This window comes from Leopardus geoffroyi, chromosome C3 (assembly GCF_018350155.1).
Source record: "Leopardus geoffroyi isolate Oge1 chromosome C3, O.geoffroyi_Oge1_pat1.0, whole genome shotgun sequence".
NCBI classification, from domain to species: domain Eukaryota; kingdom Metazoa; phylum Chordata; class Mammalia; order Carnivora; family Felidae; genus Leopardus; species Leopardus geoffroyi.
In genome coordinates, this window is record NC_059338.1 from 113,053,431 (window position 1) to 113,070,789 (window position 17,359).

The 17,359-nt window shown below is 42.4% G+C and overlaps 1 protein-coding gene across 3 annotated transcripts in view; it reads left to right on the plus strand.

The window, feature by feature from the left end:
- The window catches only part of CDH17 (cadherin 17), a 73,528-nt gene that overhangs the window by 38,522 nt on the left and 17,647 nt on the right, over positions 1–17,359 (plus strand). For all 3 annotated transcript variants that reach the window (XM_045454216.1, XM_045454214.1, XM_045454215.1), the window contains exons 10-12: positions 5,218–5,433; positions 9,233–9,309; positions 11,230–11,421. In XM_045454216.1, the coding sequence (XP_045310172.1) occupies positions 5,218–5,433; positions 9,233–9,309; positions 11,230–11,421 (485 nt within the window). The remainder of the gene's footprint in view (positions 1–5,217; positions 5,434–9,232; positions 9,310–11,229; positions 11,422–17,359) is intronic.

Below are 17,359 nucleotides of genomic sequence, written 5' to 3' on the forward strand. Positions count from 1 at the left end.
CTGTGTTGAATGATGGCTTTGGTTTTGTACAGAGGACAACTGCTAGGAGAACATTATGATGTCTGGGAGGTTTTTTTAGCTTTATTTATTTTTAGAGAGGAAGAGAAAGAGCACATGCATGGGAGGGGCAGAGAAAGAGGGGGAGAGAATCCCAAGCAGGCTCTGTGCTGTCAGCATGGAACCCAATGCGGAGCTCAAATTCACAAACCACAAGATCATGACCTGAGCTGAAACCAAGAGTTGGATGCTTAACTGACTGAGCCACCCCGGTACCCCTGATTTCTAGGAGTTTTAGGACTTCCCTGGATTTGGCACAATGCTTGTCTATTACCCCATGGTAATGAGCCCATTGGTTGAACAGGCTGGCATTTCTTCCTTCCTTCCTTCCTTCCTTCCTTCCTTCCTTTCTTTCTTTCTTTCTTTCTTTCTTTTTCTTTCTTCCTTTCTTTTTAATTTTATTTTTTTAATTTACATCCAAATTAGTTAGCATCTAGTGCAACAATGATTTCAGGAGTAGATTCCTTAATGCCCCTTACCCATTTAGCCCATCCCCCCTCCCCCAACCCATCCAGTAACCCTCAGTTTGTTCTCCATATTTAAAAGTCTCTTATGTTTTTGTCCCCCTCCCTGTTTTTATATTATTTTTGCTCCCCTTCCCTTATGTTCATCTGTTCTGTGTCTTAAAGTCCTCATAGGAGTGAAGTCATATGATATTTATCTTTCTCTGACTGACTAATTTCACTTAGCATAATACCCTCTAGTTTCATCCACATAGTTGCAAATGGCAATATTTCATTCTTTTTGATTGCTGAGTAATACTCCATTGTATATCTATACCACATCTTCTTTATCCACTCATCCATCAATGGACATTTGGGCTCTTTCCATACTTTGGCTATTGTTGATAGTGCTGCCATAAACATTGGGGTGCCTGTGTCCCTTCGAAACAGCACACCTGTATCCCTTGGATAAATACCTAGTAGTGCAATTGCTGGGTCATAGGGTAGTTCTATGTTTAATTTTTTGAGGAACCTCCACTGTTTTCCAGAGTGACTGCACCAGTTTGCATTCCCACCAGCAGTGCAAAAGAGATCCTCTTTCTCGCATCTTTGCCAAAATCTGTTGTTGCCTGAGTTGTTAATGTTAGCCATTCTGACAGATGTAAGGTGGTATCTCATTGTGGTTTTGAATTGTATTTCCCTAAAAGATACTTTCTTTAAATTTTATTTATTGAAATAAAATTGTTGTTGCCTGAGTTGTTAATGTTAGCCATTCTGACAGGTGTAAGGTTGTATCTCATGGTGGTTTTGATTTGTATTTCCCTGATGATGAATGATGTTGAGCAGTTTTTCATGTGTTGGTTGCCATCTGGATGTCTTCTTTGGAGAAGTGTCTATTCATGTCTTTTGCCTGTTTCTTCACTAGATTATTTGTTTTTTGGGTGTTGAGTTTGATAAGTTCTGTATAGATTTTGGATACTAACCCTTTATCCGATATGTCGTTTGCAAATATCTTCTCCCATTCCATCAGTTGCCTTTTGATTTTGCTGATTGTTTCCTTTGCTGTGCAGAAGGTTTTTATTTTGATGAAGTCCCAATAGTTCATTTTTGCTTTTGTTCCCCTGCCTCTGGAGAAATGTTGAGTAAGAAGTTGCTGCAGCCGAGGTCAAAGACGTCTTTGCTTGCTTTCTTCTTGAGGATTTGGATGACTTCTTGTCTTACGTTTAGGTCTTTCATCCATTTTGAGTTTATTTTTGTGTATGGTGTAAGATAGTGGTCCAGGTTCATTTTTCTGCATGTCGCTCTCCAGTTTTCCCAGCACCATTTGCTGAAGAGACCATCTTTATCCCATTGGATATTCTTTCCTGCTTTGTCAAAGATTAGTTGGCCATACGTTTGTGGGTCCATTTCTGGGTTCTCTATTCTGTTCCATTGATCTGAGTGTCTGTTTTTGTGCCACAGGCTGGCATTTCTTGAAATGTTTTTGTCTGTTGTTTTGTGCAAGATTAGACTGCCACTCCTAGGACCTTGCTGTCCTTGTAAGCAGACCCTCCTATACCTTGTGGACCTTCTTACCATTTTCTTTTGATCTCTCTACTCTTCTTGCTACACATTTTTGGCACAGTGGGTGCCGTTCTGGCAGCTTGATGAGTACTGCTCCTGTGGCTTATTTGCTCAATGCTCATAGTTTTGTTTTGTTTTTTTCTTTTCTTGCTGTCAGGAGTCCTATATATGTTACCTATTGTCTGCGTGTTCTGCTCAGGTCCTCTTTTTTTCATTTATTCTAATTCTTGCTGCAGTAGGAAGGGTTAAATGACAGCTTGAAGGATTTTAGTTAATTATAAGGAAGAATCTTCCAACAGTGACAGTTGTGTAAGAATGAAATGTATTACAATAGCCAAGAAATACTTGTGGCATCACCCTTTTTGAAAACCTCCCAAATTTCTGGTCTGTGATGCTAAATGAAGGTAGAGGGTCTTTGAAGAACTTTCCAGATGATCACTCAACTTTTTTTGTTTAGGGCCTAACATTTAGTGTATTAGTTGTCTATTGCTACATAACAAATATCCCCCAAACTTCACAGTTTCAAACAAATATTTATTATATCAAAGCTTCTGTGAGTCAGGAATCAGAGTGTAGCTCAGTTGGGTACCTTTGATTCAGAGGGGAAGCTTGGGTGTGGGGGGCAGTGAGAGCTTGAAAAATGGTGACCAAGATGAAAGTCAGTATTTTTATAATCTAATCCCTGAGGTGCCATCCATCATTTTACCATATTCCATTCATTAGAAGTGAGTCACTAGGCCCAACCCACATTCAAGAGGTGGGGGTTATACCAGGGCATTAATATGGGAGAGGTCATTGGGAACAATTTTAAAAGCTGCCTACCTTTGGGAAGAGGATAGTACTAGCTTTCTGAGACTGGTGAAGAACTCATTGTTGGTAGAATAAACTGTTCAGGGGCCCAGGGGATATTTGCTTCTCTAAAGGTGAGAATTTATTTTGTAGCTATATTTCACAAGGTGTCAAATGGTGGATGTAATGGGCCAGGAATTCTTATAAATCAGCACAGATTGAGTCTGTTCTCTATAATTAGCCTAAACAAAGATTTAGTATCTTTAGTGTCTTTTATTAGCCAAAATCTCGTAGGACTTATGTCCCCAAGTTTTAGCAATGCCAATATTAATTCTGAAATCCCACTCGTTACCAAGTTCTATGTGCTCATACAGGAAATTTTGTTTCTCGTAAAAGGCCCACCTCCCTGCCCCACCTGCCTAAACTATTTCTGAGTGTCCCAAGAGATGCTGTATATACCTCTGAATCAATTCAGGCTGCCACCTGCTCCTGGCCTTTGTCACTCAGAGACACGGCCCTCCGTTTCCTTCTGGCCCACCCAAAACATTCTCTGCTCCCACTAAGTAGCATCCTCTACTGGAATTTCCCCAGCCATTGATGTTGATAGTCCTCATGGTGACTCTGACAGCTGGAATTTTCCTGTGGGGTGGGAGAAGAACAGTGTCCTCTGTGTTACACTTACTTGCTGAGAGGAAAGGTCCAAGGGCTGCTCAGACCACAAAGGATCACAGAATTTAGTAAGATACTCTTTCATTCCAACACACATATTTTTAAGGGCAGATGTATGCCACAAAGGTGACTTGGTTATAATGGACTCAGAACCATATTAGATAAATATTTGCCTATGCCCTGTAGATCATAATGCCCCCTCCCCAGCCCATGAGACACATCTACATGTGTCTGGTTCCATTATAGACAAAACATGCATACTTCTCTACCTCTCCTGTCAAAAAAAAAAAAAATCTCTAAATTTCCATGTAAGTCAGTTGATGCAAATTGATTGGGGAAGGGGTGAAACTTAACTCCACAACTGGGATGTATTCAAATTTTAGCCCCAAGGTGGAACTTTTACTGCATGTTGAGAAACCCACAGTTCTCGTTTCACAGAGCAAGATGATCCAGAACCTATTAGAACTCACTCAGAACTAGAGGGAGCAGTGAGTCATAGCCTCTGACTTCTGGAACTCCCTGGACCAAAACACTCACCAGCATAAAATACATGGGGCTATAAACTGCACCAAGGTGGGGGATGTGTGCCTGTTCTTTGCCCTGTGTTATCTTTGGGGTGGGGTCAGTCTCTGCAACCAATGCATAAAGTTGCTTAGAAGCAAGCCACAGTTGGCTCAGCCTTGTTTCGTTACACCATTTGTCTTGTCTATTAGTGTCCAAGGGGGGCCATAACAAATGACCACAAAGTTGGTGCCTTCAAACAACAGAAATGTATTCTCTCACAGTTCTGGAGGCTAGAAGTCTAAAATCAAGGTGCCAGCCATGAGAAGATTCTTTCTTGCCTCTTCTAGCTTCTGTTGGTTCCTGGCATTCCTTGACTGCTTAAGGCATCACTCTAGTCTTTGCCTCCTCCTTCACGTGGCCACCTCCTGTGTGTGTGTCTTGTGTCTTCTCTTCTTCTAATAAGAACAGCAATCACTGGATTTAGCCTACTCTAAATTCAGGATGATTTCATCTCAAGATCCTTAACTAATTACATCTGCAAAAACTCTATTTCCAAATAAGGTCACATTTGAGGTTTCAGGTGGACATGAATTTTTGTAGGACACTATTTGTTATGGGCTGAATTGTGTCCCCCCCCTAAAATGCATATGGTGAAATCCTCAGTATGTCAAAGGAGAAATATTATTTAGAACTAGGTTCGTTAAAGAGGTAGTTAAGTTGAAATGCTTCCATTAGTGTGGGTCTTAATCTAATATGAATGGTGTCATTCTAAGAAGAGAAAATCTGGACTCAAACATGTACAGAGGACTGGCCATGTGAAGACATGGGAAGACAGCCATCTGGAAACCAAGGAGAGAAGTCTTAGAACCAACCAACCCTGCTAACATCTTGATCTCAGATCTTTAGCCTTCAGAAACTGTGAGAAAATAAAGTTCTGTTGCTAAATCGATAGCAACCTGTGGTACTTTGTTATGCTGGCCCTGTCAGACTAATACACTGCTCGATGTACTACACTATGGAAAGAGTGAGAAGAACCAAATAAATCTAAGAACTTTAGTCTGCTACTCAAAGTTATTTACAGCACTTTCTAGGAAACTGCTTATCCACTGAAACCATTTTTAACAGATTAAATAGATTAAATAGATTAAATAGAGCCTGTAATGGATGGATTCCCTTTATTCCTTCTCCACAGGTAGCAATATTGGGACTTTTATTGGCCATGACATGGATGAAGAAAATACTGCCAACAGTGTTTTAGTATACAAAATTGTGGATCAAATTCCCAAACTTCCCAAGGAAGGACTCTTCCTGGTCCAAACCTACTCGGGAGTGGTCCAGTTGGCTGGGCAGTCCTTGAAGAAGCAAGACACTCCGCAGTACAATTTGACAATAGAGGTGTCTGACAAAGGTTAGTATCATGTTCACTGTCAAAAGTGAAATACTGTTTTCCTTCCAGTTGCGATTTGTTAAGCTGCTCTAATGCCTGGGTGTATTACAGAATGCCATTTGAGAGTTCTTCCTTCCTTTATAAAACACACGTGGAACATAGAGGGAGTTGGCCCAACATGGTAAAGGCCAGAGTTACAGTTCAGGCATCAGAACCATTAGACCACAATACAAACCTAACCTTGAATGGAGGAGAGGAGGAAAGAAGGCTGGTGGGAGTACCATAGAGCATTAAGAGGAAAAAAAAAAAAAAAAGGAAAAAATGAAAAGTTGGCCAAGGTAATTGAGGAGTCCAAGGTTAGCCATCAAAAGAGTCTATGATCTCCTTGAACATGCCTGCCTTGGCATGCCTGCCTTGCTCGGTCACTGGCTGGGGCAGCCCATGGGAAGTGAGGCCTCAGTGCAAACGTGCTGATGGATTTCAAAGCACAGCAGCGGGGCCATTGTCAATTAAGTTCCCTGTTGTTGGAAGTCAGCAAGGCACGTTCTCATGGCTGCTGTGATCACGAACCAGCCTGTTAATTGTATTTTTCTATTCTCCCTTTCAGACTCCAAGGACTCTATTGTATGAAAGTGGGGGAGCAATACACTTGGGGGAGTTCTGTTTTCTCTCAGCTTCCAGTTGGCCATGTAACATCACCAGGAGACATTGTTCCTTATTCCCGTACAATTTCAAAGCAAGTGGTTCTTAATCTTTGTCGGTCCCAGGACCCTTTGAAACTCTGATGAAAACGGTGCATTCTCTAAGAAACGCACACATTTTCAGACAAGTGTGCATAGACATACAAAAACACATGTATTCATAGCCAGATTTATTTGAGGGGCACACACACTCCTAGGTTAAGAATCTTTCTTTGAGTTAACTAGCACCGAATGTCACACGACCAATAGTTCAGTAACTGTTGAGCTAGGAGTCATAGATTATATAGGTACAGAGAAGAAGAGAGCATCATTTGACACCACTCTTCACCTTTCCCCCTTTATATGGATATTGATATACTGAAGAGAATTAGGGCTTAATAGGCCTCTACTACAGACTTTTTGGAAGTTAGTAATTTGGCAAATATTGAGGGCCTGATATATGCCTAGCATTATGTTAAGAGGTACAACAGAAGTGAGTATAATAAATCATCCCTTCCTATGATGAATTAACAGTTTCATGCCTTTAGCCATCCGTTCTTTTGGCAAATAGTTATTGAGCGCTTACCTTGCATAAGATACCATTCAAGGTACTGAAGATACATAGATGAATAAGACCCAGTGTCTGTCCTCAAGGAGCATTTCATGATAAAGGAGATGGACATGTGAATAAATAAATTACAAGAAACATGTACAAGGTAGCCCATGAAGGAAATGAGTGACTCAGTGGAGGGAGAGGGCAGGTAAGGCTTTCTGGAAGGGGTTTCATTGAACTGAGTTTTGAAGGATGAATATGACAAGTTATAAAATAGTGCAGGGCTTATAGAGGAGAAGAAATTCCATCTGCAAATGCATTGAGACCTGAAGAAATTTGAGGCTGCAAGGGCATAAGGTGGAAATCAGATTACAAATTCTCTATGTTCGTGAGTACATCTATATAGAAAATGTGGACCAGATCATGAAATATATTTATTCATAAATATATACGTGTGTATGTGTATTGTTGGAATGAAACATTCAATTGTACACTACTCTAGCCTAGAGACTAGGCTTAATTAACATAGTTTTACATAAAATCCTGGCTCACTGTTGGCCCAACTTGAGGTTTGTGCAGAGCGAGGAGCCAGCAAGTTCAGGTCCTGAGACCACCCCTCCTCCATCCTCCCTGCACCAGCCCCGCCCCCCACCACAATGTTAGCTATTCTTGTTGTCTGCAAATATTCCAGGGACTGACCCCAGCTTTAATCAGCATCCATTATTATAATTCGAATGTTATTAGATCACAAGCCTGGCCTCATGTCCGGTGCTTTGAACACCATTCATGGCTGAGTATGTTTGTCAGGATCCTAGCAGCAAACAGTTCCTCAAAAGGAATAACCAAGAAGAGTTTAAAGAAGGGGTTATTTGCAAAGGTTGAAGGCAAGGTTAAGGGAAAGCAATGGGAGGTGTGAAGCATAATAGACGGCCTGCCTTCCACGGAGGCGGAGGCGGGGTGGGAAGGGGCAAGGGAAGGGAACATTCCCAGAAGGAGCAAGACCTGTACTTGTACCTATAGGAGAGGCTGCTGGCAAAGGGGAACTGCCCCCGACTTCTGTCCTCCCACCCCTCCTCCCGTCTCCTGTCACTGCTGCCATTGGCAGCACCCAGGGTGTCCGCCATGTAGTTAGTTTCTGAGGTCAGCCTCCCAGGGCACAGAGCAGGGTGAAGGGTGGACAGCAGACAGAGAGAGCAAAGGGAGCACATGGATTTGACTCCTGGCTCAGCCACTAGTTGGTGTGTGACCTCGGTTAGCTTATCCAGCTTTTCTATCCTGTGGTGTCCTCATGCGTGAACTAAATGAGAATGATGATAGTACGTCATGAAATTAGCCTGAAGAGGAAATGAGTAATGCTGGTAAAGCACTGATACAGTGCTGAAGATTTGTGTTGGGATAAGAACCTCAGTTCTGTTGTTATTGACATTTCATTCATTCATTCATTCATTCATTCATTCATTCATTCATTTATATTTAAGAGAGAGAGTGCACTCTAGTGCAAGTGGGGGAGAGGGGCAGAGGAAGAGACAGAATCCCAAGCAGCCTCCACGCTCAGTGCAGAGCCTGACACGTGGCTCGATCCCATAACCCTGGGATCATGACTTGAGCCAAAATCAAAAGTTGGATGCTCAACCGACTGAGCCACCCAGGTGCCCAGTTATCAACATTTTATAGAAAAACTAACTGAGGCACAGAGTCCTTGAGTGACACACACCAAGCTCTTACACATCTGGTAAGTGACAGAGTCAGATTTTAACAGTGGGACTCCAGAGCCCTGAGTCTTAGCCATTATACAACATAATATATCATGGCTTAGAACCATGGGGACCCCAGAAAAGAAACTGTCATTTTGTTCCTCACTCTGGATATTTCCCTGGGCACCCCATTCCCATCTGTATTCTGTGTTCCTCTTGGACCTAGGTTGAACCTGCTCTCTCTGACCAGATATTTGAATAGTCAAACCCACCCTCAAAGCCTGTGTTATTTCCCAAAGGGTTCCAAAGGGTCAGCTACCTCTGACCCCCTCTCACCTCCTACAGGCTGGATAGCCAGGCTTTTTGAAGAGGGCTAACTGTAACACTTCCTCCCTCATTTGGAGGAAAGGGAACAGGTACCCGACTTTCCCACCATAGAGGACAGAGAAGCAGGATGGTAAGTACTGGAAGTGTTCAGGGAAGGAAAGACAGCTAGCTGGGCTATTCAGGGAAGGCTTTCTAGAAAGATAGTTTTGCACTAGGCTTTGAAGGCTACAAAAGTTTCACTAGTTAGAAAAGAGAGGTTGGTTGCTTCACAGGAAAAAACCCAAACTGCCTTAATCAGGACAAGCCTTACCGAGGAAGAGGCATGTGTTCCATGTGCCTGGAGCGCCCAGAGGAACTTCTTCCAGGGCTTTCTCCAGCCTCCTTTTGGTGACCTGCTTGTGGGTACAGGTGGGGAGCAGAGAATTCTGTTTCCACAAAAACTGCATGTCAGTAGCAGAATTCTGGCTGTGGCTGTCACTTGCCTTGCCAATGTTTTTCTTGCAGATTTCTAATTTTAACGCATGATTTCTAACGAAAAATTATTGTCGTATGACTTTGCCTTTCAGATTTCAAAACCCTCTGTCACGTGGAGATCAATGTTATTGATATCAATGATCAGATCCCCATCTTTGAAAAATCAGATGTGAGTAGTTTTCATCTGTTTTTTTCTTTATTTTGTTCATATTACTTGACCCTTACTTCTGCGATAAAGACACTGTAAGTAGTTAGGAAAAATTCCAGACTTTAAAGGTAGCTTTAGGCAAACTGGTAACAAACCCAGACACCATCTTCAGTGGAAATCTTCAGGGAACAATAGCATTCACTGTTATAGTATATAACAGCGTTTATAAACAGAATTTTATAAACTTCTACCAATGGCTCATTTCTTCCAAGGGCTTGCTTAAAAGCTGCACCCGCAATCTTTGTCAAATGGAATGGAGTTGAATGGCTAATTGCAATTTGTCATTATATATTGTGTGACAATAAATGGTCTCAGACCAGCATTTTTAGTCAAAAATTTGATGTTTGGAATATTGGCACTTCCCACTCCTTTTGCAATAATTGAGTAAGAGAAAGGAGAAGAAAAACTAACCTCTCGGTTAAGCTCAAGAAGGATGTGCTTAAGACATTTGCAAGAATTACGAAAATTGGTCAGAAAAAGCAGGAGAAAAAGGATCAGTAGAGAACGTCAAGAAAAATATTTCACATATTTTGATTTGGGCTTTAAACTTGGGGTGGTTTTACCACTGCTTCCCTTAAAAGGGATGTCTCTCTTTATTCTAGAGCAGAGGGAAGCCCATTTGACTAGATTGTTAGGTCATGTTTGAAGTCAGTTATGGGACGGTCCAGAGCCCTGTGATGATGATCACAAATCAAAATAGGGACAAGTCTGTGACAAAGAAAGGGAATTGATGTATGAGAGGGTTTGGGGCGGCAAAAGGTGTGACTGAATATAACTGAATATACACAGCAGGCACTGGGGCTACACAAGCATGGGGTAAGGAACCCCTTCCTTCTCAGTCTCCAGGAGCCCTTCCTTGTGTTGTGGTTTCCTTCTGGTCCATCTGGACAGTGCTTTCACACTGAGGACAAGAACACCCTGCTTTGAGAGTTGGAAATACAAACTGGGCTCTTGAGAGAGTAAGTGGGCAATGACAGAAGTCATTGCCCCAGTCCTCCGCCTGGGCCCTGCCTATTACCATCTTTAAGATCATGATGCCGAGAGAGATGATCGGGGGATTTTCAGTGGAGATGGTCTAGGCCAGCGAATAAGAACACAGGCTTTGGAACTGGACAAGCATGGGCTTGAGTCCCAATTCTGTGACTCACTAGCTGTGTGCTCTTGGGTGGGGTTTACCCTTCCAATCTTTTGTTTTTCTGTCAAGTGGAAATGATAATATAGCTACTCAATGGAGTGTTTTATTGCTTATCTTTATGGAGTACTTATGTGCCAGGCATTCAGGGGGTTTACATGCTTTATCTCTCTCAATCCCCACAGCAAGCAGGAAGTAGGTCCTACTATTATTTTCATTAGACAGATGATCACCTGAGACGTAAGGAAATTAGATGACTTGCTTCCAGTCACCTGGCTCCTGAGTGGCAAGCCTAGGATTCATCCCCAGGCTGTTTGACTCCAAAGTTCAGGCTCTTACCCTCTATTCCTTGGTGGATTACAGATGAACGAAAATAATGTATGTAAAGTGCCTGCCACAATTTAGGTACTCAACACATAGTAGCTATTTATTTATATGATCACTAGTATAATAATTTCAGTTAGTAAACATATTGGATGTGAGAAGGGGAATCTATTTTAGAGTCCTACCAGTAGCTCTGAGACCTGTTTCTTGGTGCAATGGATATCAGTCTACAAGTATGAATGAAGTCAAAATCAGCTGCACCAAATTTATCAGTAGGAAAACATGCTCGGTAAGTATTGATACAAACTATGACGTGTGTTCATTGTGAAACCAAAGAGACAAATTTGCCCTTTGGCAATTGTGCTTGATGACAGAGGACATTCTCGTTTTCTTCTCCTATTTTTTTTTTTTGTTGTTGTCGTTAGTATGGAAACCTGACTCTTGCTGAAGACACAGCCGTTGGGTCCACCATCTTGACCATCCAGGCCACAGACACTGATGAGCCATTTACTGGGAGTTCTAAAATCCTGTATCGTATTAAACAGGGAGACAGTGAGGGGCGACTGGGGATTGACACAGATCCCCAAACCAACGCTGGATATGTCATAATTAAAAAGGTAAATAGCCCCGTTAGTGGAAGTTTTCTTTTTTATAAATCAAGTTACTTAGGACGGTGTAAGGATCTATAAGCAGAGGTAATGGATTAGCAGTGACCTTGCAGGTGTAGTGAGGGAATCCTAGAGCACTCAGTCATTCTCATCCACCGGAAAGACAGAGGCCAAGATTCTAGTTCTGCGTCTGTCACTAACTCAGCAAGTAACCTTTGTGGAGGGAGAGGGGGTTGCCATAGAAGATATATAAAATATAGGATAAATAATATTTTAGAATAAGGGTATCCCATGCAATATTTGGGACCTATTCATACTAAAAATAATGTTTGTTGTTTACCTGATATTCGAATTTAACTAGGTGTTCTATATGTTTATTTGTTAAATCTTGGGAGTGGGGAGGTTTTGCTTAGGGCTTTACTTTGCAAGTGTGGGATGTTAGACCGGATGAGCCCTATGAGCCCTTTAGGCCGTAGACCCTCTATTCTAATGTGTCATCCATAGATTCTTCTTTAATAATGACTGGAAATTGGTATATCTCCTTCCAAGGTTTAATAGACAAGTTTATCCTTTCCTCCTATCCTTCCTGCCAACCCCCTACTTTCATCTTTTCTGGTATTGCTGAACTCACTGGCTCTCACTTTATCTTTCCTTCTATAAGGACTGAGAAGTCTAGAGCCAAAGTCTAATTACCATAGTAGCTACTTCCTTGTACAGGATCTTCCCATCCCTTCTTCATTCTATTCCCATCCCGCAACTGACCTTTTTTCTCTATGGCTGCCTCATCTATGCTTTAGAGCATGTAAATAGTCTACCAGATGACTCAATAGGAAGCAGTACTCAGTGTCATCCAATATATTTGGAAATAAAAGGGTAAGAGTTACAGTGATAGTCTCTGTAGGTGTGGTTGAGTGTTGAAGGTTTGCAGTGCAGTGTGCTAGAGGCTGCAAAAAAAAGGTGCTGGAGGAAAGTTTTGGACCAGAATAAAGGAAAGCTGAAGAGGAGGACAGAATAGAATGATGTCACAGAAAATGGATAGAAGCACGGGGAGGAAAGTGCTAGTGTTGAAGGGAGCCCTGGGGCAGAGTGTCAGGATTCTGATCCTATTATTACCATATACTTCACTTCTGACAAAGGGCCTCGTTGGGATCGAGCGGCAAGGTTTGTGTTTGGACCAACTCAAACCATTAGCATCCTGTATCAGTCTGACATTTGGAAAAGATGATGTTATAACTACCCACCCCCCTCCTTCTTCATGGCTGTCTATGTGGAGAAGAACCACAGAAGGAACAGACAAATGAAAGGACAGTTTTCAGAGTTGGCAGTCGGTGCTCCAGGAAGCATGCTGACAGAGACAAACAGCTCCCAGTTTGTCCAGGACCAGAGCTCTTTGGAGATCTATGAGAAGATAGAGGCCTGTCCATCTCAGTACGAGTAATTTCCACATGTCAACATTTCTTTGTGGTGGCTTTTGTGAACCAGCTTAAGTTAACTTGACCATTTGTGGCTATTGGGCACCTTTAGGGAGGTGTTGGTGACCCCGAATGATCAGTGGTGGGTGCAAGCTGTGAGTATCCTCCCACACAACCCTGGCGTGAGGAGGTACGTTACAATCACGCAGGCCTCTGACCTAAATCTTTGTCACATCCTTATTGTGTTTGTGGTTGTATTCCAAGTGTCTGGAATATTGCATGGCGCATCGTAGAGTCTGATAAATATTGGTTGACTGAATAAATAACTGAATTCTGCACTATATACACAAAGAGAATCATCCAGCTTGTGCTGTAGTCCTGGGAAGTCCCAGCTCTCCGTCCCTCAGGCACTGTGATGACAGTATTCTCGTGAGAGGATTTGTCTGACTGTCCAAAGAAAGAGGATCCTAGACAGAACAGAACTGGAGTTCTAGAACTCGGAAGGGTATAGGCTGCTAGCCTAGCCAGATGCTCACACTGTTGTTCATGTGATGACTGAGAGATTATACCACATCTTAAACCAGACTACATGTCTTGGAGACCACTAATACCACCCCATCTCTTTGTAAGATCACTCTGCCAATTAACGAACCTTCTAGTGCTGCTTGAGGTAGTTGTGGCTCAAGGCCTGCAGCAGCTGCAGCATGTATCTCTGATTAAGATCTTTTAAATGCTAAGCAACAGCTCACCCCAAGGTGTAGATTCTTGGTTAACCAATAGCCCTTAGGATGTATGTATTCACTATGACAGATGTGTGTATTTATACTGTTCTTAGTGTTTTAAGTAAATTAGACCCTGTAATGTGGTTACTTGCGTGTGTCTTAGGCTTCTAATTCCATATCCGTTAAGCTGCTAGGGGAGTACCATTGCTTTTGAACCATCGTGTCAATCATCTTTCAACGTTTAAAACTAGTTAAAAAAACGGGGCGCCTGGGTGGCTCAGTCAGTTAAGCGTCCGGCTTCAGCTCAGGTCACGATCTCGCGGTCCGTGAGTTCGAGCCCCGTGTCGGGCTCTGGGCTGATGGCTCAGAGCCTGGAGCCTGCTTCCGATTCTGTGTCTCCCTCTCTCTCTGCCCCTTCCCCTATTCATGCTCTGTCTCTCTCTGTCTCAAAAATAAATAAACTTAAAAAAAAAAAAAAGCTGCTGAGGATTCAACTCAGTTAAAAAAAAAAAAACTAGTTGAAAAAATTATGGTCAAAAATACATCGCATAAAATCTGTCCTTTAAAATTTTATAGTGCACCTTACCTATATGCACACGGTTGTATAGCATATCTCTAGATCTCTTTCATCGTGCATGAATGGAACTGTGCATTCCTTGAACAGGAGCTCCCCATTTCCCCAACCCTCCGGCTCCTGGCAACCACCATTCTACTTTCCATTTCTGTAAATTTGACTATTCCAGGTAGCTCCTTTAAGCGAAATCATATAGTATGTGTCCTTCTGTGACTGGCTTAGTTCCCTTAGCTTAATGTTCTCAGGGTTCTTCCATGCTGTAGCATATGACAGGATTTTCCTCTTTTTTAAAAGGCTGCATAATTTTTCATTGTATGTATATACATTTTCTTTATCCATTCACTTGTCAGTCCACATTTTGGTTATGTCCCGTCCGTAGCTAGTGTGAATGATGCCGTCATGATCATGGGAATGCAAATTTCCTGCTTTCAGTTCTTTTGGGTAAATGTCCAGAAGTGGATTCCTGGATTATATAGCTGCTCTAGTGTTAATTTTTTGAGGAAACTCCATGCTATTTTCCATAGCAGTTGTACCATTTTACATTCCCACCAACAGTGCATGAGGGTTCCAATTTCTCCACATCCTCACCAACACTCGTTACTTTCTTTTCTTTTTTTAAAGTTTTTAAAAAATGTTTTATCTATTTATGAGAGACAGAGAGACAGAGTGCAGCGAGGGAGGGGCAGAGAGAGGGAGGCACAGAATTTGAAGCAGGCTCCAGGCTCTGATCTGTCAGCACAGAGCCTGACGCGGGGCTTGAACTCACGAACTGTGAGATCATGACTTGAGCCGAAGTCAGATGCTTAACTCACTGAGCCACCCAGGTGCCCCTTGTTATTTTCTTTTCTTAAATTTTATAATGGCCATTCTAACAGATGTGGTCTTGATTTGCATTTCCTTGATGATTTGCAATGTTGGCCATCTTTCAATATACCTGTTGGCTACCTGTATATCTTCTTTGGAGAAATGTCTATTTTAAGTCCTTTGCCCGTCTCAAAATCAGATTATTTTAACTTTTTCAGTGTTTTGCTGTTGAATTGCAGAAGTTTCTTCTTACATGATGCATAGAACCTCTCATCAGATATGCAGTTTGTAAAGTCTTTTATTCTGTAGGTAGGTAGGTAGGCTTTTCATGCTGTTGCTGGTTTCCTTTGCTCTGCAGAAGCTTTTCACTTTGATGTAGTCCCACTGGTGTATTTTTGCATTTATTGCCTGTGCTTTTGGTGTCATATCCGAAAACTAAGTTCTTAATCACATTTCTATCAGCACCTGTTCATCTCTGAATGGCAAATGTGCTAATGTCTCACACGGACTCCAGTGGACTGGAACTAAGCTCCACTGCATGCGTGTGGTTCAGGTCCCCCAGTGATGGCAGAGCTGGGAACTCGACCCCCAACCTCTGGCTCCTCTAACAAAACGTTTCTGTTGAGGCCTGGTATTGCCACTTACCAGCTCTGTGGCTTTAACCAACTGCTGTCAGCTCCCACAGTCTTGGTTTTCTAATCTGTAGAGATAGGTAAATGGAGGTACCTTCTTGTTGAGGCTGTTGGAGGATTAACTGAGAAAATACATTTATAGCTCTTAGTACAGCACCCAGCACATAGTAAACTTAATACATGTCCGGCATTATTTTAATTCTGATTAATTCAATCTACGGCAGAAGCCAGGATTCTGCCCGTGGGCAGATGTGTTTCCGCTCTTGCTGCTGGGGCCAAACCTACTTACTCCAAGAGTGCAGTGGTGCGAACCAGGGATCTGCTGACTCAGCCTCTCCAGCAGAAGGCCTGGAAATCAGTTGTTTTATTTATTTACTTTTTTAAGATAACATTTGCTATTTATTAAAGTAGTTCTTACAGAGCTTACATTCTGCAGAAGAGAGCAGAGCACTCTTAGTGGTTTTATCTTTTTGGAGGTAAAGAGGACTACCAAATGTAATTTCGTCGAAGAAAGGCAACTTGATGTTGGCTAGGTTCATGTACCAGGTCTTTGTAAGCAGTGCAAGATCCCGAGGTTCCTGTCTGGGGCAAAAATTCATTAATTCATTCAATAAATATTTATTGAGTGTGTAATGTGGAATTTCTGTTCCGAAATCAGTCATTTTAATAACTGCCCTGCAAAGAGGAGAAACCCTCCTAGTTTTTTCCTTTACTCTCCTACTAATATCACACTTCACTTCACTTTGGACGATACGTGTGTGGGTCTTCCCCACCAAGCAATTCTTTGACACCAGCCTGAAGTCCTACAACTTAACGAAATTCTGACACTACCTACCTGGAGATAGTGCTGACTCCACAGGTTAAGGGCTCAGTTCCATACGACCACCCCTACTTCAGAAGCCAATTGCAAACCCCAGGTTGTCACCTGCACTTCAGAGAGACTGGCTATAAACTGGCTATATGATTCCCTTCTCAGGTTCCACCCCTTGCTAGAACGGCTCACAGAACTCAGAGAAACACTCACATTCACTAATTTTATCAAGGATATGATAGAGGATATAGGTGGACAGCCAGAAGAAAAGACCCATGGGACAAGGTCTGGAAGTGTCCTCAGTGCAGGAGTTCCTGTCCCCACTGTGTTGGGGTGCAGCACTCTCTCAAAGCACTGGATGTGTTCACCAACCTGGAAGCTCTGTGAGCTTGTGGGATTTTTACGGAGGCTTGTCCTGCAGACAGGACTGATCGGTGACTCAATCTCTAGCTTTCTTTCCCCTTCCTAGGGGGTGGGGCCACAAGTGCTAAGCTTCTAATTATGGCTTGCTCTTTCTGGTGAGCAGCCCCCATCCTGAAGCAATCCAGGACCCCACCAAGAATTGCTTCGTTAGAACAAAAGGTACTCCTCACCCAGGAAATTCCAGGGGGCTTATTAGGAGTTCAGTGTCAGGAGCCAGGGGCAGGGAACAATATATATATTTTCTATTATTTCACATGCCAAAGTGATGCTTAGGATGAATCAGGTTTTAGGAATGCTGTCCTGCTCAATATTTACTGCCACCCAGAGTGCTGGCCTATTGTATGATAGAACATGATAGTCTTGGGGCCAAGTGGGTATCAGGAGCAGGAAGTCTATTCCTTTGAGTCCTGCTCAGCTTATCAATAACTCCCCTGGACCCCCTTTTTAAAATTCAGGGTTTTGTTTTAGCTTTAAAATTTTTAGGTCATCTTTTTGTTTTTTTAAGTTTATTTATTTATTTTGAGAGAGAGTGGGAGAGGGGCAGAGAGAGAGAATCCCAAGCAGGCTCC